Genomic DNA, 25,721 nt, shown 5'->3' on the forward strand with positions numbered 1-25,721 from the left:
GGAGAGGGAAGAAGAAGGAGGGAGGGACGGAGGGAGGAAGGAAGGAAGGAAGGAAGGAAGGAAGGAAGGAAGGAAGGAAGGAAGGAAGGAAGGAAGGAAGAAGGAAGGACCAGTAGCTTCTAAACACTTCATGTTAACATTCAAATTCCTCGCAACAGCATACAAGGGAGCTTTTCCGAGATCACCCCCTCCTGCACACCCTCACTGGGATTGTCTAATGGCTTTTCTCACTACTCTGCCCAATCCATCTTTAAAATATAGCTCAGGAACCTTCCTCTTTGTGGGGGTGGCTCTGGCACTCCCCAGGCCCCACTAGACATGGGAGCCCTTCCCACCATTGGGTAACTCTACAGCACACGCTCCCAGTAGGCCGGCTTCTCCCAGACTCTTTGGTTATTGGTTCTAGAGATGGACCCCAGGGCCTCATTCATGCTAAGCATATGCTTTACCTCCAAGGTGTATCCCCCAATTCTCATATCCCCGACTTCTCACTGCACTGTGAGCACAGGGAGGCACTCACTCTTATATCCCCTGTGCTGGGCACACAGTAGGTCTCCCAACAATGCTGAACCAATGAGTGGTGTGTGAATAAACAGCAGGGGAATAGACCAGCGTTACTCCAGGAACAAACTAGACCCTAGGTCTTAAAGAGTCCATCTTCAGAGGCTACATACAGTTGATTTAGACATTTCTTTCTCTTCACTCTGTGTTCCTGTGGCTCAGCGCCCTGCTTAGCACGCACAGCTCATCACTAAGTAGTGACTGACTAAGTGAAAGGATAGTGATGGTGTTTTGGAGAGCGCTTATTAAATATGCACTCTACCTCAAAATATACTATTTATTCCTATGGTTGACTGCAGGAGGTAGAAACATTTTACTATCCCCATTTTATACACTGAAATGCTATTAACTAACTCACCAAGGGTCTCTCTAGTCAAGCCAGGGAGTGAAGATACAAACTCACAGTAACACAGCCTCACAGGTGACCACAAACCTCAGTGGCACAAGACAACAAACATCAACAGACTTCTTGTTGTTGTTGTAAACATCAACAGATTTGTTGTTGTTGTTGTTGTTGTTGTTGTTGTAATGGATCAAACCATTCACCCTGTCCATGCTAGGCCTTCATGTTTTAGCTATATCCCAACACAATTAATAGGTTTTGTTTTGGTGTTCCTCCCCCCAGGAAAATATGGGACACTGTTGATAGTAGTCAGCAGGTTATAAGCTGATCCAAGATGGCATCAGCTGAGACATCGGGGTCAACCGGGCTTACAGAGCTAGATCAGTTTGGTTCTGCCTGTCTCATACTCCACCAGGCACGTTGCCATAGTAATATGTGAAGGACAAGACACAGTCGGCTCACGCACAAGCATTTCTCTTTCTCCTGTTTGCTGACATCTGATCGGCCAGATCATTCATAAGGTTAAAGCCACAGCAGGAAGGCAGTGCCCAGCTAGATGACAAGGGGTGGGGTACAGGTATGGTACTGAAGTGGGTCACTACATCCAGTCACCCCAAAATCTCCAAAGCCTGAAGTCTTCGTGATTTTCCTGTGCCATCCCTCCAGATGGAGAAAAATGCATAGACACACATATGCAGCTATGAATAGCTGCCCTCAAGCTTTTACATTAGACAACTAGCTGTATGTACCACGGGAGAGTTTGGTAGGTGCCTCTGGAGAAATATGACAAAGTAGCAAGGCAGAACACAGAAGAGAACAATCCAAAGTGAAATTTACACTAAAAGGCACACACACCCAGCCTGTATTTAGACACTGCCACCACTAGCCACAGGTTGTTGGACAAGTTTCTGCACTTCCTTTACTCATTTGTAAAATGGACGTTAGGTGATACTTTTGTCTCCCTGGCTTTTTGTTTGTTTTTAAGTTGGTTGGATGGTTGGTTGGTTGGTTGGTTGGTTGGTAGGTTGGTTGGTTGAGTTTTGTGGGTTATTTTTGGTAGTACTTGGAATTGAACCTGAGCCATCACGTGTGCTGGGCAAATCCTCTCCCACTGGGTTACAGTCCTAACACAGGAGTCACACCTCCTAGTATTTTATTTGGTCAGAGTTAAAGATACTTGTTGAGAGCCAGGAATGGTAGCACACGCCTTTAATCCCAGCACTTGGGAGGCAGAGGCAGAGGCAGTCGGACTTCTGAGTTCGAGGTCAGCCTGGTCTACAAAGTGAGTTCCAGGACAGCCAGAGTTATACAGAGAAACCCTGTCTCAAAAAACCAAACCCCCCCCCAAAAAAAGATACTGGTTGAGAAAAAAAGATGAGCAGTGAATTGCTTAGAACTATGCAAGACTCATAGCAAGTGCCCAGCAAAATAGAGCTGATATTGAGCAGTCCATAGACTCTCTCCAGGATGTGAGAGTATGAAGCACATCCAAGATTGTTGGGGTCCACCTGCCCCCCTCTGCCCTCCAAAGGGTTCTTGTCTACCAATGCAGGTACAAAAGTCATTTGCTAAGTAGTGTGCCAGGTACTACAGTAATAGTTAGTACAGAAGTTGTTTGGACTCTGTTACAAGTAGATCTGATCTCTTCCCCTCTTGGTAGCTGCAACCACGGAATAGAGGCTTATTAGAGATCTTTTTTTAAAAAAAAAAGGCTTAAGAAGTCACTTTTGCCCTCAGTGTTTCTGTTTTGAATCTAACATCTTTTCTCTCTTTCTCTCTTTAGCATGTTTGGTATGGCATATCTCATCTGCAACAGATATGAGGGCTACCCTTTGCTGGGTAGGTAGTGAGCCTTGATTTGAAACTTTCTCTGTTTTTGTTTTTGGCTTTATTTTTTAAGGGTGGGGAGCAAGTAGAGACTAAGTCAAGGCTTTGTGCATATTGCATAAGCTCTTGGTTCTTTATTGAACTGTAGCAAGACATAGAGAAAAGGGTAGCAATGAGAAGCATGCACCCTAATGAATTATGACAAAATGAAGGTATATACTTATCACACAGGTCAAAGGTCAGAGAAATGGCACGGTGGCTAAAATGTCTGCTGTGCAAGTTTGAGGACCTGAGTTAAAATCCACAAGACCCACATACAAAGCTGGGCTTGACTACACACTTCTGTAACCCTAGCACTGGTGGGTTGGGAACAGGTGGATCCCTGGTGCTTGCTGACTGGGGAGTGTAGCCAGTGGCTGAGCCTGGGTTTAGTCAGAGATCCTGTCTCAGAGATACCCACTGTCAGCCTCTGGCCTCCACATCCATGAGCACATGTGCACCCACATCTGTACGCCTATATACCACTCATGCACATATACACTCATACAAAAGAGAGAGGAAAATAATCATGTGTTTAAAATCCCCACATGTGTCTCCCTGCTTCCTCCCTCTTCCCTTTCCCCGTCCCAGGGCTCGATTATTTATTCTTATTTTAAAACTCACATAAAGCTGGACATGATGTCATGCGGATTTAGTTCCAGCACTCAAGAGGCAGAGACAGGTAGATGTCTGTGAGTTTGTGGTCAGCCTGATCTACATAAGAATTCCAGGGGCTACATAGTGAGACCTTGTCTTTAAAAAAACAAACAAACAAGAATAACTTAAACCCAGCATGATGACTTACCAGATATTCAGGAGGCAGAGGAAGGAGGATTTCTGGAACCCAGGAGTTTAGGGCCAACCTGTATAACATACAAATGCCTCCTCTCTTAGACACACACAGAAAAGCATCATTCATGCTCCTGGAGCCATGCCGTTTATATACTGTAGAGTGTCCATGCAAAAGGAAGGAGTAGAGGGTCAGAATATTCAAGAGATGCAGAGACATGAGGACATGGCCAGGGCCATGGCTTCTGTTGTGGGAAAGGGAAGAAGAAAGGACCAGAGCTGAGACAGGGGTGGAAGGGGGGAGGCACTGTGTCTGTGCTCCCTACCCAAAGAAAGCACCACTATCCCTGGCTCCCCTCCCTCACTCTGACCCCCTAAGACTCCACCTTTTCTTCTGCCTCTGGCTCATCCTCTTTTGGCTCCCCTTGACTCTTCCCTACTGAATACTGGCAGGTACTTAGTTGGATTCTTATGATCTAACCACCCCACTGTACTGAAGATGCCCCCCTGCTCCCCCGCTTCTCTCTGTCCCCAGACAGCACCTCCCCCTCCACTGGGACAGAATTTTTGACTCTCCTCCCTACCCCTTTGGAAAAAACAAAAAATAAAATAAAATAAAATACTGACTACCCAGAAAGGGACTTTAGACAGCAGGGAAGGGGCTGAAGGGGAGAGCATAGGATGGTCAGGGAAAAGGTTCACAAAGCCCCGGGAAGAAAGCACGGATTAAAAGTGGAAGGTGGTGTCTCCTGCCACCCTCACCCATGGTCACTTTCCAGGGGACTTCAGCACAACAGAATAAGATATTTTGTAGGATCAGCTGGGCAGGGAGAAAAGAGGAGTAGGAGAAACATTGAAACCGAGTGACTTCCCTTCTAGAATGTGCTTCGCCCTCCTACCCTCCTGGAGGCTCCTTGATTGAAGAAGAGTGAGCAGTTGAGTTTCATTTCCCTATACCCAGTTCTTTCCAGAAGCGCAAAAATGAACACACAGGACAACACCTCTGTACACCTTCTCTTATTCACTCATGTGTTCTGACATGTTTCCATCCGAGTTGTTGTCTGCCTCTATAATCACTCTTTTTTTTAAAGATTTATTTATTTTATGTATGTGAGTACACTGTAGCTGTATAGATGGTAGTGAGACTTCGAACTGAATTTAGAACTTCTGCTCACTCCAGTCAACCCCACTTGCTCAGCCCCTGCTCGCTCTGGCCCAAAGATTTATTTACTATTATACATAGGTACACTGTAGCTGTCTTCAGACACACCAAAAGATCTCATTACAGGTGGTTGTGAGCCACCCTGTGGTTGCTGGGATTTGAACTCAGGACCTTCGGAAGAGCAGCCGGTGCTCTTACCCACTGAGCCATCTCGACAGCCCTCTATAATCACTCTTGATTGCTACACTCCTGCATGCCATATTACAAATGCACCAGTTATTTTTTTCCTGGTATCTAAGGTTTGGGTTATCTGCAGGTTCTTACAGACAGTGTTGCCATAAGCATTCTTACGTCTTTTTAATAAACATTTTCTAAGAGAAGAGGAGTAGGTTGGTGCAAGCTCTGTAATACCAGCTCTCAGGAGGCCTAGGCAAGAAGTTTGCCACAGTGCAGGACACCATCAAACCACCACCATCTCCACAATCATCAAAGAAGATTTTAAAAAAGCATGCATATGCATTGTTTGTTTAGTATGTATGTAAAGGTACACATATGTGCATATCTGTATACATGAGTGATATTGTCAGAACAAAGGGAATAATTTTGGTAAATGATGCCATCGCCCTTCATCTTTGCCAGCAGTCACTTTTGTTAGTCTTTACCACTTAAGCTCATGTGGAGTATGCAGTGGCCCCTTCTTGTTGTTTCCGTCTATCATTGCTCAGATGTGGCTGAGGTCTATTTTGGGGCTATTTGATCCATCTTTTCAATAAAACGATTACACAAATTTCTCTTTCTATTTTTTTCCTCTGAGTTAGGATTTTTTTCCTCTTTGAGGCAGGGACTGGCTTGTATTTTTGTTGGGGTGGTCACTGCTGTTGGGATAAAAATCCATACAATTAAGGTCCAAGATGGCTTTAAATTAGCTACCTGTCTGTGACAACCTTGAACTCATGACCCTCTGTCTCTACCTCTGGAGTACAGGTATTCTGGAGTACAGGTGGCCTGTGCCACCACAGTGGGTTTCTCTTTCTCCTTAAACAAGGAACCCTTCACAAATTGGTATGCCATCTATGTACAGAGTCCTTGCTAATTATCTATCAGTCCATTTTCAACTGTTTGCTAAGGCAGTTATTTAATGAACAGACTTCTTAACTGCAATGTAACTCAATTTTTGTTTGTTTGTTTGTCTTAAACCCACATTTCTCTGTGTGCTATTTAACAAAGCTTTCCTCATCCATATGTTTGGAGAAGTATTTCCTAGCTTTTCTTCCAGAAATTCTGTTTTACCTTTTATGTTTAAATGTATAAGGGCTTAGGGGTGTGGTTCAGTGGGAGAGTGCGTGCTTACCGTGCATAGTGCTTAGTGTGCACAAGGTTCAATCCTCTGTCACCCACAAAAACGCTTTCACTTACAATCTATGTAGAAGTGATGCAATTGGGATTTGGTGGCAGGGACCCTCTCAAAGCTAATTCACCTTGGAAAGGAAGTAAATCTAAAAAGGCAACAGTGTATTTGGGGAAGAGACCCAACCTAGCCTGGCTATCGATCCTGAAGACGCATATTCACAGTAGTCCTTGCTCTTCCCCTCTATTAGATTTAACATCCCTAGAAGATGTATTGAAAGTTAAGTCCTAGCCACAACGGTGTCAGAGGTCATTAAGAAAATGAGACTCTGTCCTTCCTTTGGAGCTGTGGTTCTCAATTTATGGGTCTTCACCCCTTCAGTAAACCTCTGTCTCCAAAAATATTTTACATTATGATTCATAACAGTGGCAAAATTGCAGTTATGAAGTAGCAAGGAAAGTCATTTTTTATGGACGGTGTGGGGTGGGTCACCACATGAGGTATCGCATTAGAGGGTCGCAGCGAGAGGAAAGATGAAAAGCACTGCTTGGGGGGAATGTTAGGCTGGAATCTTAGTGTCTTCAAAGCTTGAGGGAGGCCAGTCGTTCCTAAGCTGTACAACAAAGCATTCGGGCCAACACAAACACCCCACAGAAACACAGGCTTGCAGCAATTACACCCGGTAAGCCACGACTCCCACGCACATAAAGCCATGGAGGAGGGAGAGTAGCCACCTCCCCTTCCTCCAAAGCCTTGTTTCCCACCCCCAAGAAGTGCTTGCAGTGCTGACTCAAAGTAGCCGGAGTTCTAGACTGTCAGTCACCTTAGAGTGCACAGGATAATAGGCAGACCTTCCTCGGTTTGATCCAGTTGATGAATCAGTCTCTTTAGGTCATATTCCACACACAGCGCTGGGTAAAAATCAAGTTCACATACTTTTCCTTTAAGCTGTAGACAAGGATTGTAGGAGATCAGCAGTGAGGGAAATGTTCTTCTTCACAAGAGTTCCTATCCCCAAAATTATGATAAAGGGCAACAAAATTACCTGGAAAAATTCTAGGGTTAAAAAAAAATGCACACAACAGTCGTCATAGTAGGATTTTTTAAAAATCGTTTTTGTTGTTGTTGTTGTTGTTTTTCAAAGACAGAGTCTCATGTTGCCCAGGCTGGCCTTGAACTTGCTATGTAGCCAAGGCTAGTTCTTGAGCTTCTAAGTCTCCTGCTATCTGATCCCAAGTGCTGGAATCACAAGAACGCACGAACATGTCCAGCTAGGGCTTGGTTTGCATAGACTTGAAGATAAGGTGACTTAAAAACTCATTTTAGAATTCAGTATCTGCATTCTGTATAACCAGAAGAGAGAAGCTAGAAGATTTTACTACATAGCGCTTAGACTCCCATCTTCTACGTGAGCCTAGGGTTCTCAGGAGACAGCTCGCAACACTGAAGCTCAGGTGCATCTTCACAAAGGATACGTTTCCTTCAAGAGGGTCAATAGAGCGTGCAGGGTGATTTCTATTAAACCATATCCAGAACCTCACATCGCCGGGCAAGATCCATACCTTCTTTTTCTAGGACACTTCTACCTGTAACCATCATCCAATTTCAGCCAAGCCATTAGATGACACCTGAACATGAGGTACTCTACCCACAGATAACAAAATGTGGCCCCGGGATTCATCTGTCCAGCAAAGAAACTAGAAATGATCCAAATGAGCCCACACTTCTTTTTTTTACAGAAGTTGCCCATTGCTGCAAAAGCCCAGTACTTGCAGGCCCTTCATGCTCACCCAGGTTCCTGGAGATTGTGGGCTGAGTATCAGATTTCAGCCTGGGCCTCCTACTGCATACATTTTAAGGCATTGAAGGAAAAAAAGTGATAGGGTTGTCAACCAGAATGGTTTTTTTTTTTATATTGTTCTTTTTTCCTCCTACGTTTTCCATATTTTCTACAGTGAGCATGTGTTAGTTGTATAATCTAGTCTGCTAAAGAAAACAGAAAAATAACATCTATTTTAAGGTTAGCAATCCTTGGTTCAATTCTTAGTTGTATAATCTATGCAAATCTCGAGATTTTTTGTGCAGTATAATTAAATGGAATTGTAATGAGCTGACAAATACTTTCCCTTGAGAGCAGAGGTAGAATTCAGTGGTAAAGCATTTGGCTAGCATTCCAGAGGCTCTGGGTTCCATCTCCAGCCTGATGGGGCCAGAGTAAGGACCACAACAAAACAACTTTCCATCACAGCTTGCACAAATAAACTTTCAAAAATCACCTTGCTTACTAAAGCTTAAAAACAACAACAACAAAAAGATCTGAAACATTGTAAAAATACACAGAGCCTTAAGAAGCCTCATGAACGAGTTGCACAAAGCTGCACGTGCCTATCGTCCTAGCACTTGGGAGGTGGAAGCAGGAGGTACAGGGGTTCAAGGTCATCCTTAGCAACACAGCATCTTTGAGACCAGTCAGCCTCAGCCACAAGAGACCAAGAACAAAACCACAAAGGAATGAAGCCCCATGCACAATGCCATGGAAATTCCAAAGACACTCTTAGAAAGGGTATCACTGCCTGCCTTTTAAAATATCTTTCTAAACTATTTTTTTTTTGTTGATGGGTTTGTTCCTTTAAACAATAAACAAAACAACAGGACGTGTTAGGGAGATCGACTATTTCATGTCTACTATGAAGGACTTTTTGATGACGAACTGCAGCCGAGTTCTAATGTATGAAGGATTACCAGGATATGGAAAAAGCCAGGTACTCATGGAAATCGAATATCTGGCCTCTCAGCATGAGAACCACAGGTGAGTGTCTGAGGTCACATGGCTCTTGTGACCTCAGAAAACACTGGCACCCTTGAAAGAGTTGCATTTATTTATGTCTTCTCCCTTGTGTAACATGCCTTATATGAACGAACTAGCTAAGTACAGTTGTTGGGGAACCCGAGCCTTGTAGCTGAAGGGGTACTTAATGATAAAGCTGTTCAAACTATGAGAAAGAGAAATGGCACCGATTTCTGCAAACCCCAATTTAATATGAGGGCAAGCTTGAAGACTTTAAAGCTTCCTGCTTAACACCCGACGTGTAGTTAGGTTGAGACATCCGGCAGAGCTCAAGGTTGGTATCTGTCTGGGGACTAGACTCTCAGGTTTATTTGGGGGATTGCTAATTATGATATTGTTAATTATGTTAAACAGGAGATTGCTGTTTTAAGCCCTTTAGTTTGGAAAGTGGGGCTAAGGAATGCTGGGTGGTTAGACTGTCAATCCAGAGGGCAGAGTTAGTGTACTTATCTCATACTATTTTCTGTCTTCACACAAGAAGTATCACACATGAGATGAGCTGCCTGCCACTCTGAAGGGTTTGAATGTACAGTAATGATTACCGAGATCATGACAACAGTGTCACACAAAATAGGCCATGGGAACCCTGGAAAGCATTAAGCAAGAAAACACTGCAAGATTCGTTGTTGTTGTTGATGATGATGATGATGATGATGATGATGTCCAGGCTTGGCTTTGCTTTGGGTAGTACTAGGGGGCAAATTCTAAAATTCACACATGCCAGGCAAAGGCTCTACCACTGAACCACACCCCCAGGCCCCCACATCTGGGCCTCACTAAATCACTGAGGTCTCTTGCAGAGGTTGCCGTCAGATGATCACCGACAGCAGGCACTGGACATAGCATGTTGTTGTGGCAGCACAGGTCTGAGTCTAAGGCTCTGGCCTGGGTACAGGGCAGCAACAGCAAAACCAGGAAGGAAAAGACAGCCAGGTTAATACAGCGTAATGATGGAGAGGGGTTGGGTTCCCAGGAGCAGGACTGAAGAACAGCTTACAGACAGCTCGATTAATCTCTGTCCTTGTAACTGGGTGTGAGAACTCAGAACTTTCTCCCAGCCTTTGTTAGCTCCAGGAACTGTACTTAAAATGATCTCCTGATTCTCCATTGTCTTATGAACAGGGCTGTTGCTATTGCACTGACTAAGATCAGCTTCCATCAAAATTTTTATACTATCCAGATACTCATGGCTAACGTACTAGGTCTGGACACTTGTAAACATTACAAAGAACGACAGACCAATCTTCAAAATAGAGTCAAGACGCTGTTGGATGAGAAGTTCCACTGTCTTCTTAATGACATCTTCCATGTTCAGGTAACAACATAGCTCGTATTAGCCTCCTGCAAAAACATAGCTACAGGCCACACACAGCAACTCCCGCCTGAAGCTCTGTGACTTAATGTATCTTTAACCTTTGGTCCTCGTCAGGGTTCCTCTCCCTGTGATGAAACTCCATGACCAAAAGCAAGCTGGGGAGGAAAGGGTTTATTTGGCTTACATTTCCACATCACTGTTCATCATCAAAGGAAGTCAGGACAGGAACTGAAACAGAGCAGGAACCTGGAGGCAGGAGCTGATGCTGAGGCTAAAGAGGGGTGCTGCTCACTGGCTTGCTCTTCATAGCTTGCTCACTCTGCTTTCTTATAGAACCCAGGACCAGTGGCGTGTCAATCACTAATTTAGAAAATGCCCTACAGGCTTATCTGTAGCCTGACATTACAGAAGCACTTTTCTCATCTGAGGTTCTCTCCTCTCAGATGTGTGTATATGTGTGTGTGTGTGTGTGTGTGTGTGTGTGTGTGTGTACATGTGTACATGTGTACATGTGTATATGATGTGTATATGTATATGTGTATATGCATATATGTATACATATGTAATTACTTAGTAAACTGGGTCTAGAGAGTCCATCTGTTAAAAGTCCATCTGTTAAAATGCCTAGGACCCGAGTTTCGTTTCCATAATCCACACTGGGCCACTGACAACCAACCACTGCCTGCAACACAGCTCCAGGGGATCCAATGCCCTCTTCTGGCCTCTGTGGGTACCTGCACTCCCGCACACAAACTCACACATAAATACATAAAAATATACATAGTTAAAAATTAATCGTTAAACCCACTTAGTCAAGCGGTTAGAGAAATGACGCAGTTGTTAAGAGCACTTGCTATTCTTGCAGAGGACCTGGGTTCAGTTCCCGGCACCCACATGGTGGCTCACAAACTCCACTTCCAGGAGACCTAATAGCATCTTCTGACCTCTGTGGGCAGCAGGCATGCACATAGTACACATGCGTGCATGCAGTGATACACTCCTATACATAAGATAAAACTAAACAAATTTTAAGAATGTTTTTAATCTGTTAGCTAAGTTTATTCCCAGTGCTAAAGACATTCAGACAAACCAAAATGATAAGTCAATTCCTTACAACACAGAAACATTTAACATAAAAGCTTTTTGATGTCTAGATAATGAACTAACCTAGGACACACTAAACAACACACATTTTTGAAATTTACACATATTTAGTTAGTTACAGGAGTTAAGGGGGGGCTTAGGGCCTCACACATGCTAAGCCTCTGCTCTGCCATAGAGCCGCACCCACAGTCCCTTGCACCATGTTCTTGTGAGATAATGGAGGCATCTAAAAATACCATGCTCCAGAAAATCAAAATGGCCACTTGGTGAGCTGTACGTTTGTCACCTTTCCCTCATAGCTGCACTGTCCTATCCTGGGTGATCTAGGGCACAAAGTCACCCATTCCCAAACTTGATGGCAAATGTAGAGACAGTGTGTCCATTTCTTTCCTAACTCCACTCTGTGGAGTTGAGCATTCAGGCTGGAGGCAGGCATTGTGGAATGTAACACTTGAGCGTCCAAAGCTTCAGGACAGTTGGCAGGATCTGCTGGGAGTCAGTTCCCTCATTGTTTCCCTCTGCTCAACCCTCTCGCTCTCCGTACAGTTCCCTGTTTCCCGGGAGATGTCCAGGATGAGCAAGATAAGAAAGCAGAAGCAACTGGAAGCCCTGTTTATGAAGATCTTGGAGCAAGTAAGAGCGCCTGGAGGTCAAGTCACCGAGGGAGGAAGCTAGGCCAAAGTTCATAGAGCCAATTTCCCCAGGGGTTGAGATTCTTCCAGAAAAGTATTTTGCAAGCATGTGAAAGCCATACCTTAAAGCGCTTGCGTCTCCCATCCTCCCGAACCTGAGCCAAGTCTGTTCAGAATTTAGACATGGAGGAGGTGGAGAGATGACTCCATTCTTAGGAGCTCTTGCTGTACCATATAAATTCCAGCTCCACAAGATCTGCTACTCATTCCAGCCTTTGTGGACATTTGCACTCATGTTCTCTCTCTCTCTCTCTCTCTCTCTCTCTCTCTCTCTCTCTCTCTCTCTCTCTCTCATAAAAATAAAATCTTGCCAGGAAATGCTGGTCCAAGCCTTTAATCCCAGCACCTGGGAGGCAGAGACAGTTGGATCTCTTAGATCAAGGCCAGCCTGGTCTACAGCACAAGTTTCAGAATAGCCAGGACTACACAGAGAAACCCTGTCTCAAAAAACCAAAAGAAATAATAGATAGATAGATAGATAGATAGATAGATAGATAGATAGATAGATAGATAGACAGATAAACAAATAGAGATGGAAGACAGACAGACAAATAAGTAAAATCTTAAGAAAATAAAATAATTCATATGTATACACACATATACACAAACATACATACATGTGCACATAAATACATGTACATGCACACATCCAGCACAGTGGCACACACATGTTCCTAGAACCTGAGAAACTGAGGCAGGAAGCACGTGCATTTATAGTCTATTGCATGTCTCCGACACCTGGAGCTGGGCATGACTCTAATAGATATACACTAAATACTTAATGAGTGGGCGAATAATTCAGATTAGTCATAGCCATACAACAAAAAGGATGCATAATCTATTTAAAGTGTAACCTATACCAGAGTTCAAACCAAAATAACATAAGCCTCCAAGTAGGGTGAGAACCAGCTCTGTCTCCATGCACACACTACCTAATCCAGGATATTTGGTAATTATATGTTGCGGAACAAATATCATATCCCCCAGGGTCAAAGGTGTGTAATACCCAGGATTAAAGCCACCTCTGGCTCCAATGTTTTATGTTTTCTTCCTTCTTTCCTGTCTTCCTTCTTTCTTTCCTTCTTTCCTTCCTTTACCCCCTTCCTCACTTCCTCTTCTTAAAGTCACCCTTAGCTGGTCATGGTGGCACACATTTTGAATCCGAGTTCTCTGGAGACATGGCAGGTGTATCCCTGAGTCGGAGGCCTGGTTTATATAGTGCAAACCATAAAACTTAGTAAACACACACACACACACACACACACACACACAGAGAAACCCAAGAAACAAGATGCCGACATCTTCTATAGTGTTTCTGTTTCCCTTTTCCAGACAGTGAGAGAAGAAAGGATTATTTTCATCATCGATGAGGCCCAGTTTGTGGATGGAACCTCTTGGGCCTTCATAGAGAAGCTCATCCGCTCTATGCCCATCTTCATCGTTATGTCCCTGGCTCCTTTCTCTGAAGTTCCCTGTGCAGCTGCCAATGCCATAATGAAGAACCGGAACACCACCTACATCACGCTTGGTACCATGCAGCCTCAGGAAATCCGGGACAAGGTCTGTGTTGACCTTAGTGTAAGCAGCATCCCCAGAGAGCTCGACTCGTGAGTAACCTCCTACCTTCCCAGGTCTTGACAGCTGCACTTATCCCCCAGCTCTGAGCTTAATCACATAGATCCCTTAGGCTGTGTCATGAGTGCAAGTGTGTGTGTGTGTGTGTGTGTGTGTGTGTAAATATGTTCACATGTATGTTCGTCCATATGTTCCTCTGAGTACATGTGGAGGCCAGAGGTTAATAATGGGCATCTTCTGCAATTATCCTTCACCTGATTTTTGAGCGAGGGTCTCTCACCAAACCTGGAGTTCATTGATTCAGTTAGCTTGTCCAGTGAGTCCCAGGAATCCTCTTGTATCTGCCTCTCCACAGCTGGAATTAGAGATGCACAGCACCACACCCCACTTCTCTGTGGGTGCCCCCACTTCTCTGTGGGTGCTAGGGATCTGAGCTCAGGTCCTTGGGCTTATGTGGTAAGCACTTTACCAACTGAGCCCTACCCCAACCCGGGCTGGCTGTACCTTGAAATGCTGATTTCAGTGCTTGCACTGTCCCACCTTTTGAGGGGACCACACATGACGCGTAGTAGAGTGAGTGCTGATCATATCTCCTTAGTGTGGGCCCTGTTCCACCTCTTCATACATTGCGTAGCTGATCTGCTGGGCCTGGGCCTACCTTCTGTGATGAGCAGTGACCAAGAGCATGGTCACGTGTGTTGGGGAGTGGACAGGAAAGAGAGGTTAGTAAGCTGTACAAAGCACACCTGTTACTCATCAAGGTCTTAGCTGGCTAGCGAGAGTGACGTCTGGTGGCAGGGTTCTCACTCTGAGGCAGATGTTTGTCATGAGATTGTCAGTTATTCTTCCACTGGATCTTCACAGCAGTCCCCTTAACAACAAGACAGTGGCTCTTTAGCTGGTTGTTCACTGGCCACTTTGGTGTCTGTCATTCTGGGTCCCATTTTCCTTTGTTTTTCATTTCATTTTGTTTTAATTTGCTTGAAATACAATTTTGCTGTGCAGCCCTGGATGACCTGATGTTCCCTGAACCGGCTGGGTGGCTTTAGCCTCATAGAAATCCTCCTGCGGTGGCTTCCTAAGTACTGGGATTACAGACACCTAACACCAGGTCTTTCTACTTAGGTTACCCTACTCCAGGAAGAAAGACACAAGAAACAAAGATTCATTTAATATAACTTGAATAATGTATTGCACACATATGAACATATGTGCATGCACACACACACTGGGGGGGTGATTCTCATATCTGATAATAGATATTTGTATATAACTAGAAATATTATGTCTACCTTTTGTGTTTAGGTTTTTTTGTTTTGTTATTTTTGCTATTTAGTGTGTGTGTGTGTATGTGTGTGTGTGTGTGTGTATGTGTGTGTGTGTGTGTATGTATGTATGTATGTATGTGCATGCATGTATGTGTGATGAATGTATGTGGTGTATATGCACATGTGTATGCAGGCATGTGCAACCATACGTGTATAGAGGCCAGAAGTAGATGTTGGGTACCCTGTTCTGTTATTCTCCACTTATCTTGAGGCAGGGTCTCTCACCGACCCTACAGCTAGGCTAGAAACTAACTCCAACCCCCATCTGCATGTGTGCCCACCCCAAGCTCTTTACATAGGTTCTTGGGACTTGAACTCCAGTCTTCATGCAGCATCATTGCTACCTGCTGGTTATCCCTTTAGCCCATGTTTTGGGAACTTTTTGAGACAAGATCTACTATTGGTCCAGTCCACTCTGAACTTGAAATCCACCTTCCTTATCTCCCCAAGGGCTGAGAATACAAGTGTGTAGAAAAATACTCTGTGTTCCCTCCCCCTCTTCCTCTCTCATAGATCCAGGTTCCTTACACATACAAGGCAAACACTTCTACTACTGATCGTAGTCCCCAGCCAAACTTCTCTCTTGATCTACCAATCCTAAATTTTCTAGGAACCTATCACAAATGTATGACAAAAATCTTTAAAATGATACACAAAGTTTTCCTTGAGGCCTAACTTATATTAATAAAACCCTGGGAACAACTCAAAAACCTAAGGGGTTAGGTTCAGTAAAGTAGGGTGACTCCATCCAAAAGATTGTGATATAGTAACAAAGGGGAATGAGAAAGATCTACTGACATAGAGTTGACTAGGCTCCATTGTGAAATGAAAAACCAAACAAACAAACAAGAGGCATAACCTAGCATGCATGATGCCTTTCACCTAAGGGGAAAAAAAAATAAGCCATGGGCTAGAGAGAGCTCAGCCATTAAGAGAGCTGGCTGCTCCTCCAGAGGACAGGGTTTGACTCCCAGCATCCCTACGGGAAGCTCACAACTGTCTGTCCTCTAGAGCCTGGGAATCCAATTGCCTCTGAGAGCACAGAGCATGGAGAGAGAGAGAGAGAGAGAGAGAGAGAGGAGAGAGAGAGCCATGAATGTGGAAAGGAGTTTATCTGGTAAAGAGAAGAGAGAATAACAAGAGCCAATAGTTGAACAAGAGATGCTAACAGGGTTGGGGTGAATTTCATGTACATAATATACATATATGAAAATGTCAAAGTAAAGCTCGTGTATGACTAATAGATGCTAACCACACACATACCCACTTAGATTCTACTACATACATCTCCATCTTACTTTGAAAAATGTGTATGGGTGTTTTTGGGAGATATGGGTGGAGCAGGTAGCTCAGCGGCAGAGGATTTGCCCAGCATGCAGAGTCCCCATCCCTGACAACAAAAGGAGGGAAACTCAATCTCCCAACTTGAAAACAAGATGAAGCACCTGCAGAAGGGAAGACGTCTCAGGAGGCTGAGTCTGTTCCTTCCTGACCGTTGGTTCTTCATGTGAGCTCTCTGCCTTGCTTTCTCCATAGGTACCTGGTAGAGGGAAGCTGCGGGATTCCGTATTACTGTGAAGAACTGCTGAAAAACCTTGACCACCACAGAGTTCTCCTTTTTCAACAAGCAGAGACTGAGCAAAAGGCAAACGTAAACTGGAATAACATGTTCAGTGAGTAGCTGCTTTTCGCTGTTACTCTCACCCTAAGGCTTTTTGTAGAGCAGTTGGCAAGGATTTGGGGCTAGGCTGCAGGCAGCCTCCTGTATGGCCAAAGGGCTTCCAGGAAAGTAAGAAGGCGTTAGGTCTAAGGCCCTAAATAGTAAGAAAGCCCAACTAACCTGGGCTCTCTCGGGGCTAAAGAATGTACACTCTGATAGATAGAAGGAACACGGGGAAATGTCAGCGTCCTGATACAGGTCTCTATGAGTCCTTCCTTAGACTTTATTCCAACAACACGGTCCTCCTTAGTAACTCTTCCGGATGATCCTTGGATATCTATTCCTTAGTTTTGTGTTCCCAAAGGCCTAGGAACATTGTGTATTCGTGCTGGTCACCGCCATAGATTATGTTGCATGTAAGCCTTTGTCTTAGGATCCCTACTGCTTCAATGAAACACCATGACCGAAAAAGCGACTTGGGGAGAGGAAAGGGCTTTTTCAGCTTACGCTTCCACATTGCTGTTCATTACGAAAGGGAGTCAGGACAGGAACTCAAGCAGGGCAGGAGCCTGATGGCAGGAGCTGATGCAGAAGCCATGGAGGGACGCTGCTTACAGGCCTGCTTCCCCATGGATGGCTTGCTCCGCCTGCTTTCTTACAGAACCCAGAACCATCAGCCCAGGAATGGCACCACTCACCGTGGGCTGGGACTAATTGAGGAAAATGCCTCACAGCTGGATCTCATGAAGTCATTCTCTCAATTGAGGCTCCTGCCTCCCCTGATGAGTCTAGTTTGTGTCAAGTTGACAGAAAACCAGCCAGTACAGTCTTTAATAAATAATGAATTACAAATAATTAGTAAATGTGGATATGCACCGTCTAGTACTTACCATGAGTGCTCCCTGGTGAGCCACTTACATCTGTGCTGTCGTTGAGAGCATGATTTATCCCTTCAGGAGATGAGGAACTTGACTCTACTTATTCACCTTTGCCTTTGTACCTCACCTACCAAGCATTATATGAATGACTTAAGGGATAAACATGTTGAGTATGGGTAGACCCCCTTACTAGGCATGTTTATTCTCAAACCTCACTATCTTAAATCTCCCTCTGGCTGTAGCCAAATAAGCTCAGTGGGCATATGAATGAGCACATAGCTCTATATTACTTTAGGTGACAGCGTGGAGTCTAGGCCTGCTGTGAACCTAGTATTCTAAAATTAAAAGTACTATAGAGACACCAATATTACCATTTTTTTCTTTTGGGGGGCGAGAAAGGAACATAAAGTCATCTTGAGTTACTTTAGAGATCCATGTGTCAGTGTTAGCTAAAATAAGATGTTCTAGAGCATTTGGTGAACCAGTACGTCTCTGCTTAGTCTTTCTCACCTGAGTTCCTTCTCAGGGTTTTTAGGGAAGTGGGACTTTTCAAAGACAGGATAATAATCTTAGCTTTGCCTGCCTCTTGCCTCCCCACAGAGCACTCTGTTAGGCCAACAGATGACATGCAACTTTTCACTTCCATATCTGAGGGACAGAAAGAAGTCTGTTACCTTGTGAGTGGTGTCAGACTGAATAATTTGTCACCTCCAGCATCGCTAAAAGGTAAAGAAAATTGAAGTAGCATCCCCTTCTCAGTAGGTTGCACTTTTGCCTCTTCTAGGATGACTGTCTAAAAAAAAAAAAGATGATAACAAAGTTCCTTGAGGACTTGCTTTGTGCTCCCCCGTGCAGGAGACAGGTCACCCAGTGGGTTTGGGTTTACACACACACACACACACACACACACACACACACACACACACACACTCTGATTAGGAGCCCCCTTCCCTCTGTACATAGGTCTGAATTGAACAAATGTTTGCTGGAATGCATGAAAGAGTGTGGTGTGAAGAGCTGGGAGGCAGCTCTGTTGGTAAGGTGTTTGTGCAGGCTTGAGGAGGGGCCTGAGGTCAAGCTCAAGAACTCACTTAAAAAAAAAAAAAGCCAGGCATGGTGGTGACACATATTTTTTGTCCTAGCACTGAGTGGGTAAAGATAGGATGCTCTCTGAGACTTAGGTTAATCAGATGAGTTGAATTCGGAAGGTATAAGGTTCTGTGGAAAAGACCTGCCTAAGTTACTTTTCTATTGCCATGACAAAACACCACAGTCGAGGCAATTCATCAAAGCAAGCATTTAATCCTGGGCTCATATCTGTAGAGGGTTAGAGCCCAGTGATTATCATGTGGGGAACATGGCAGCAGGCAGGCATGACACGGCACTGGAACAACAGCTGACTGCTTATGTCCTTATTCCTGAGTAGACAAAGGGCTAACTGGGAATGACATGTGCTTTTGAAATCTAAAAGCCTGCCTTCAGTGACACACCTCCTCCAACAAGGCCACACCTCCTAATCCTTCCCAAACAGTTCCACCAACTGGAGATTGACATGAGCCATTCTCATTCAAACCACCACAGATCCTATCTCAAAAAAAAAAAAAAAAAAAGATAGCTGGGTGTGGTGGTGCACACCTTTAATGCCAGAACTTAGGAGACAGAGGCTGAGGATCTCTGTGACTTTGAGGTCACCCTGGTCTACATAGTGAGTTCCAGGAAAGCCAGGACTACACAGAGAAACCCTGTCTCAAAAAGGGGGTAGAGGAAGGACTAAAGAAATAACTTAGAGATTAAGAGTGATTACTGTACTTTCAGAAGACCCAAGTTCGATGGCACCTACATTAGGTAGTTCACAACTGCCTGTAACTAGCTTCAGCAGATCTTACCCTTTTCTGGCTTCTGTGGGCCTCTATAGGCATGTTGGCAACTACATACACAAACATAAAACAACAGATCTTTAAAAATCAATAAGGTGAAGAGTGGTTGAGGAAGACTTTCAGTGTGAACTCTGGCTTCTAAGTGCACACACATAAACATATATATATACACACACACACACATATACAAAGTGTCATACATTGTCCAATAAGCTGAAACAAATCGTAACAAAGAAAAATCTAACATCTAACACTGAGACATGTTCTGACATCAAAGTTCATGAGGAAGATATGACAAAGAGCAAGCTCATATCTGAGATGTATTGCTCTACTCAAGGGCAATGACTTTGAATGAGTTTGAATGCAGCTCCAATATGTCATCTAGAAGTAACTCTAAAGGTTTGGGAGAATGGCCTAGGGACACTTGGTATCTTTATTATGTTTTGCTCACTGAGCCCCTAAAGCATGAAGGTATCCTAACTGACTTTCAACTTCTGCTGCCTGCATTCTTTTGTCTCTAATGGATATAAAATGTCCAGGAAGGGGGCTGGAAAGATGATTCAGTGATTGAGAGTGCTTCCTTCTTTTGCAAAGAAAGTGGGTTCTGTTTCCAGGACCCACATGGTGATGTACAAGCCCTGTAACTCCAGTTCCTCTGGGTGATGCTGTCTTCTGGCCTCCAATGCATGCAGTACACATGTATTGACACAGGTTCACACACATAAATAGATGAATTCATTTTTTTAAATGCCCAAGTAGAGTCTGGGGATAGTAGCAAGTTATCCAGGATGCTTGGAGCCCAGGATGCTTCAGACCCACATGACAAACACACACCTACACCCACACAAGCACAGGCATATACACACAGGAATGCACACGCACACACACATGCACACCAAAAACAAAAGTCCAGGTACACATGAACTATGAAACCCAAGTGGCTGTGCCCTGTGGTGGAGTGAACATGGGCCTACACAGTTGAAGAGCTGGGATCGGAGCTCTGTGCTCTCTGACATGTACTAACGCAATGGAGATAATAATATGTGTCATGGGAATAAATGAATGTCTTGGACACATAGAGAGCCTTATGCTTCTTACAGAGCAGGTCCAGGGAGACACTGAAGACATGGGCAGCTGGAGAAGTCTTCAAAGCACAGGAATGGGGAACCTAACTACTGTGGCCTCCCATGACTTGATCCTCACACATCTTTGTCACTCATTAGCACCAAACCATAATACCCTCAGATCATGTCATATATATTAGATCATAGAAACTGCACCTTGACTACCCACAACAGGAGGTATTAAGCAATTACTTCTTTTGGCTTGGCTTGGCTTGGCTTGGCTTGGCTTGGTTTCCACAAATAAGAATTGTAGCTCAGCACAGTGGTCTTAACGCTAGAATGCATCTGTCTGATAACGGTAGATAACGAGTGTCCCATGTGTGGCTTTCCATCTGCAGAGATCTCTCTGGTCCAGCTGGACAGCATGAGCCTTTCCCATCAGATGCTGGTGAGATGCGCTGCCATCATTGGCCTAACCTTCACCACGGAGCTGCTGTTTGAGATTCTCCCCTGCTGGAACATGAAGATGATGATCAAGGCCCTGGCCACCCTAGTGGAATCAAATGTTTTTGATTGCTTCCGGAGTAGCAAAGATCTTCAGCTAGCCTTAAAACAAAATGTGCCCACGTTTGAGGTTCATTATCGCTCTTTGGCCCTGAAGCTCAAGGAAGGGTTAAGTGAGTAGCGCCTGTTAAAAAAAAAAAAAAAGGCTGCATTCCCCCCTTGGTTAGAGGAATATCTAGATTGAAGGGCTGAGAGGACTGGAAATATAGTCAAAAGGTGGAGCCCTAGCTTAGCATGCACACACCCTGGGTTCAATCCCTGTTAACCACAAAAGAATTAAAACAAAACAACAGCAACCCACCAGAAATTAAGAACTAGGAAGCTGGAGAGATGGCTCAGCGGTTAAGAGCACCGACTGCTCTTCCAGAGGTCCTGAGTTCAATTCCCAGCAACCACATGGTGGCTCCCAACCATCAGTAATGGGGATCCGATGCCCTCTTCTGGTGTGTCTGAAGACAGCAACAGTGTACTCACACACATGAAATAAATAATTAAATCTTAAAAAAAAGAAAAGAAAAAGAAATTAAGAACCAATGTGTATTAGAAAGGAGCAGCTGGTTTGTTGCCCGTTGTTTGACTGAAAAAGCCCTCTTGTTCCTTCTAGCTTACGGCGAAGAGGAGGAGCTCCGTGAGATGGAAGGAGAGGTGGTTGAGTGCCAGATCCTTCGTTTCTGCAGACCCATAATGCAGAAGACAGCCTACGAACTGTGGCTCAAGGACCAGAAGAAAGTCTTGCATCTGAAATGTGCCCGCTTTTTGGAAGAAAGTGCCCATCGGTGCAACCACTGCAGAAACGTAGACTTCATTCCCTACCACCATTTCATAGTGGACATTCGGCTCAACACTTTGGATATGGACACTGTCAAGAGGATAGTGACGTCCCAAGGATTTAAAAGTAAAACTTCACTTCTAACAAGTCCCAACTCCAGCTGGGAAATCTTAGGAGACTGAGGTCTATATGGATTGGTTCTGGACCTTAAAGGCTTCAAGCCCCTCAGGGTTTGGGATACAAGCAGTGTCATAGGTCCAATGCACCTGGGGTATCAGAGTCTAACTCACTGTGATTTCCACACAGAGCTCTAGCAAGTTAAGTGCAGTATGTCTCATGGCAAAGGAAGGAATCCAGAGAGGTGGTGTCTTAGGGTATCTATTGCTGCAACAAAACACCATAACCAAAAAGCAAGTTGGGAAGAAAGGGGTTTATTCAGCTTATATTTCCACATTTCTGTTCATCACCAAAGAAAATCAGGACAGGAACTCACACAGAGCAGGAACCTGGACACGGGAGCTGATGCAGAGGCCATGGAGGGGTGCTGCTTCCTGACTTGCTTCCCATATGTTGCTCAGCTTGCTTCCTTATAGAACCCGGGACCGCCAACCCAGGGATGGCACGACCCACCATGGGCTGGGCCCTTCCTCCTTGATCACTAATTGAGAAAATACCTGACAGCTAGGTCTCATTGGAGGCATTTCCTCAAGGGAGGCTCCTTCCTCTCTGATGAGTCTAACTTGTGTCAAGTTGACACACAAAACCAGCCAGCACAGGTGGCATGTGGGATGTCTTCCATGATGTCCCTCAAGCCTTAAAGGAGTCAAAACAGATGTCCTGTTTAGGGCTGAGCACTCCATAGTCACTTATTGTAAGTACTCTGTCCAGCTCTCAGTGTCTACATTGTCCCACTGCAAACAGAAGCTTTCTTGGCCAAGGCTGAGAGCAACATTAACCTATGGGTATAAGCAGAAATATTTAGAAGGCATCTTGACACCATGTCATTTTAGCAAAGCATTCTCACCCACATGACCTTCCCAGCCATAAGCTTTGACTAGGTTTACCGCATTAGGCATACATTCCTCTTATGGGGTTGGTCTTAAATCCAACCAGAAAGTTGTTGGTTACCTCACATTCATGCCTCTATTGCACCAGTGGTTCATCTTGTTTGGCAGGTTTGTGTTGTAGTTCACAAGTTTTGCCAGCTGGGTGAGTCTGTTGTTGACTTTTCTCCCTCAGCATCTGTACAGCACTGTCTTAGTTAGGGTTTTACTGCTGTGAACAGATACCATGACCAAAGCGACTCTTAACAAAGGACAACATTTCTTTGAGGCTGGCTTACAGGTTCAGAGGTTCAGTCCATTATCATCGTGGCAGGAAGCACAGCAACTTCCAGACAGGCATAGCGCTGGAGGAGCTGAGAGTTCCACATCTTCATCCAAAGGAAGCCAGGAGCAGACTGTCCTCAGGAAACTAGGAGGAAGATCTCAAAGCCCATCCACACAATGGTACACTCAGTCCAACAAGGCCACACCCACTAATAGTGCCACTCCCTGGGCCAACCATGTTCAAACCACTACACGCACCTTCAGGTACCTTGAAAGCTAGCCAGCAGGGTGGAGGTTTTCAGTTTGTTTCCAGCTTTGTTATCTGTGTCCTGCAAACTAGGTGTGTGATGTTGTCAGCAATAGGGTCTTATCTATTTCTGATGGGTAACCAAGACCAATGGAAACAGCCTGTGTTGGTTTTTTTTTTGTGGGGGGGACGGGGGGGGAGAAAAGGGGAAGGGTATGGGAGGGGGAAGTGTGGTGGCTCGGAGTCCTTGCTGACATAAGGAGTTATCCTATACCTGGTACTAGCATTTCTGTTTAACACACTGATTTGTAGAAGCAACATTTTCCATTCATATGGATACTTCCATTCAAACTTTTTTTTTTTTAATAATTAGCTTATGGGTTAAGTGGTTAAGAACACTGACTGCCTTTCCAGAGGACCCAGGTTCAGTCCCTGTTAGCACTCATATGACAGCTTACAACTGTCTATAATTCCAGTTCTAGGAGATCCAAAAACCTAAACGGGACATACTTGTAGGCAAAACACCATGCACATAAATAAAAATAAGTAAATCGTTAAAAAAAATAACCACCTAACAAAATAGGTTTCCACATGGCTTTTACATATATAAATCTTTGGTTTCAATTAACTTTCTTTCAGTTCTCTCTGTCTCCCTGCCCCCGTCTCTCATTTTTGAGACAGGGTCTCATTATATAGACCTGCTAGGTTGGAACTCACTACTTAGACCAGGCTGTCCTTGAACTTCTGAGTGGTGGGATTACAGTCATCTGCAATCATACCCAGCCCTGCCTCCCATTTTTTCAAAGGGGAGTGGGGAGATCAGGGACTCCAAGATGGCTCAGAAAGCAGAGGTCATTGTCATCAAGCCTGACAACTGAGTTTGACCCCTGGGACCTGGCCGTTAGAAAAAAATGAACCACTGTCCACATGTTGTCCTCGGACCTTTTCATGTATGCTGTGGCACATACATCTATTCACATAAGTAAATACACGTAAAAGAAGAGGAACCAGCTTTAAGTCCAGGACGTTAGAGCCAAGTCCTCCAAGGGCTTGGACTCAGGAAAGATGAGGCATCAGTGGTGTAGATTTCATCCCGCCAGGGTAAGTAAGGTATCAGAGAAATGGGCGTGATTGTTTCCAAGTGCTGACTGCTATTGGTTATTAGCTTTAGCATTACATTTTTTTTTCAAAATCGAAATATATTTATTACTGTTACAAAACTAAGTGTTTTGTAACAAAACTAAGTGTTTTGTAACAAAACTAAGAGTGTTGTGCATGCTTGCTATCCCAACACTTGGAAGATGGGGGCAGGAGAATCAGGAGTTTGAGGTGACCACTAACACCTATGCACTGTGCTAAGAGGGTGGAGAGGCTCTACGTGTAGGCTGACGGCCACAAGAACTGGAAAATTTATCCTATAAGGACAAGAGCACAGAATCTTCAGGTTGCCTTTCTGTGAACTAATAGATCTCTTCAGGTGTGTGGAGGCTGAGGCAAGAGGGTAGAGACTAGAAAGCCAGCCTAGGCTACAGAGCTCAAGGATAGACTGGGTTATATAATGAAACTCTGCCTCAGACAAAACAAAACAAAGCTATGAAGTTATACCGATTAGCCATTAACCTTCAAGCCCAAAGGGCTAGGGTGCAGTCCCATGTCTGTCATTAGCGAATGCGACTTTCCCTATTAGAAGTCTATCTTCTCCCCATGGGACTATCTAACCTACTGAAGTCTCATTAGATATCTAATTCAGGACTGTTATCTCCTAAAGTTAGCCTTTGGAGTACTTTATCAGAATTACCTGTATATCCTAGACCATGTATGGAGAGTCAGTAGAGTACTTACCTAGCATGTACAAAGCCCTGAGTTCAAATCTTGGCCCTAAACTCCTGCAATCCTAATTCTTGAGAGGTGAAGGCAAGAAGATTACAAATTTAAGGTTATTCTTGTCTATATACTGAGTTCAAGGCCAGTCTGGGCAACGTGAGATCGAATCTTGAGCAAAGCAAGCTACATATGTATGTATTTAGTTCCCTCAAGCTATGTATGTATGTGTGCATGGGTGCATGTATTTACATTTCTATTTCTTCACTAAGGTTAATGCTCCCTCTATGATTGTTAACCTGTAATTATAATTACTGTATGTCAAGTGGGTCAGGATAAAGTTATCAATTACAACAAACTAGTATTTCAGTGGGTCGACACAGTGGAATGGAGATTTATTTCCCTGCTTCTGTAATAATTAATCCACTGAAAATTTTGACAAGTGGCCCATCAGACATCTACAGACTCAGGCTCCTCCTGTTGGTGTTTTGCTCTCCTTTGGCCATTCAGAGACAGCTGCTTTCTTTTTTTTTTTTTTTTTTTTAAACTAAGACATGGTCTCTTACAATCAAGGCTGGCCTT

General features: G+C 44.3%; 1 protein-coding gene across 4 annotated transcripts in view; it reads left to right on the forward strand.

Annotated features, from left to right (window-relative positions):
• Positions 1 to 25,721, forward strand: part of Adcy10 (adenylate cyclase 10) — an 88,365-nt gene that overhangs the window by 39,643 nt on the left and 23,001 nt on the right. For 3 of the 4 annotated variants that reach the window (XM_021150515.2, XM_021150669.2, XM_021150591.2), the window contains exons 13-21: positions 2,688 to 2,743; positions 8,722 to 8,878; positions 10,040 to 10,232; positions 11,883 to 11,969; positions 13,361 to 13,635; positions 16,468 to 16,604; positions 18,070 to 18,195; positions 20,809 to 21,087; positions 21,579 to 21,869. In XM_021150515.2, the coding sequence (XP_021006174.1) occupies positions 2,688 to 2,743; positions 8,722 to 8,878; positions 10,040 to 10,232; positions 11,883 to 11,969; positions 13,361 to 13,635; positions 16,468 to 16,604; positions 18,070 to 18,195; positions 20,809 to 21,087; positions 21,579 to 21,869 (1,601 nt within the window). The remainder of the gene's footprint in view (positions 1 to 2,687; positions 2,744 to 8,721; positions 8,879 to 10,039; positions 10,233 to 11,882; positions 11,970 to 13,360; positions 13,636 to 16,467; positions 16,605 to 18,069; positions 18,196 to 20,808; positions 21,088 to 21,578; positions 21,870 to 25,721) is intronic. The other variant, XM_029479259.1, reaches the window with a different exon arrangement.

This window comes from Mus caroli, chromosome 1, assembly GCF_900094665.2.
Source record: "Mus caroli chromosome 1, CAROLI_EIJ_v1.1, whole genome shotgun sequence".
Taxonomy (NCBI): domain Eukaryota; kingdom Metazoa; phylum Chordata; class Mammalia; order Rodentia; family Muridae; genus Mus; species Mus caroli.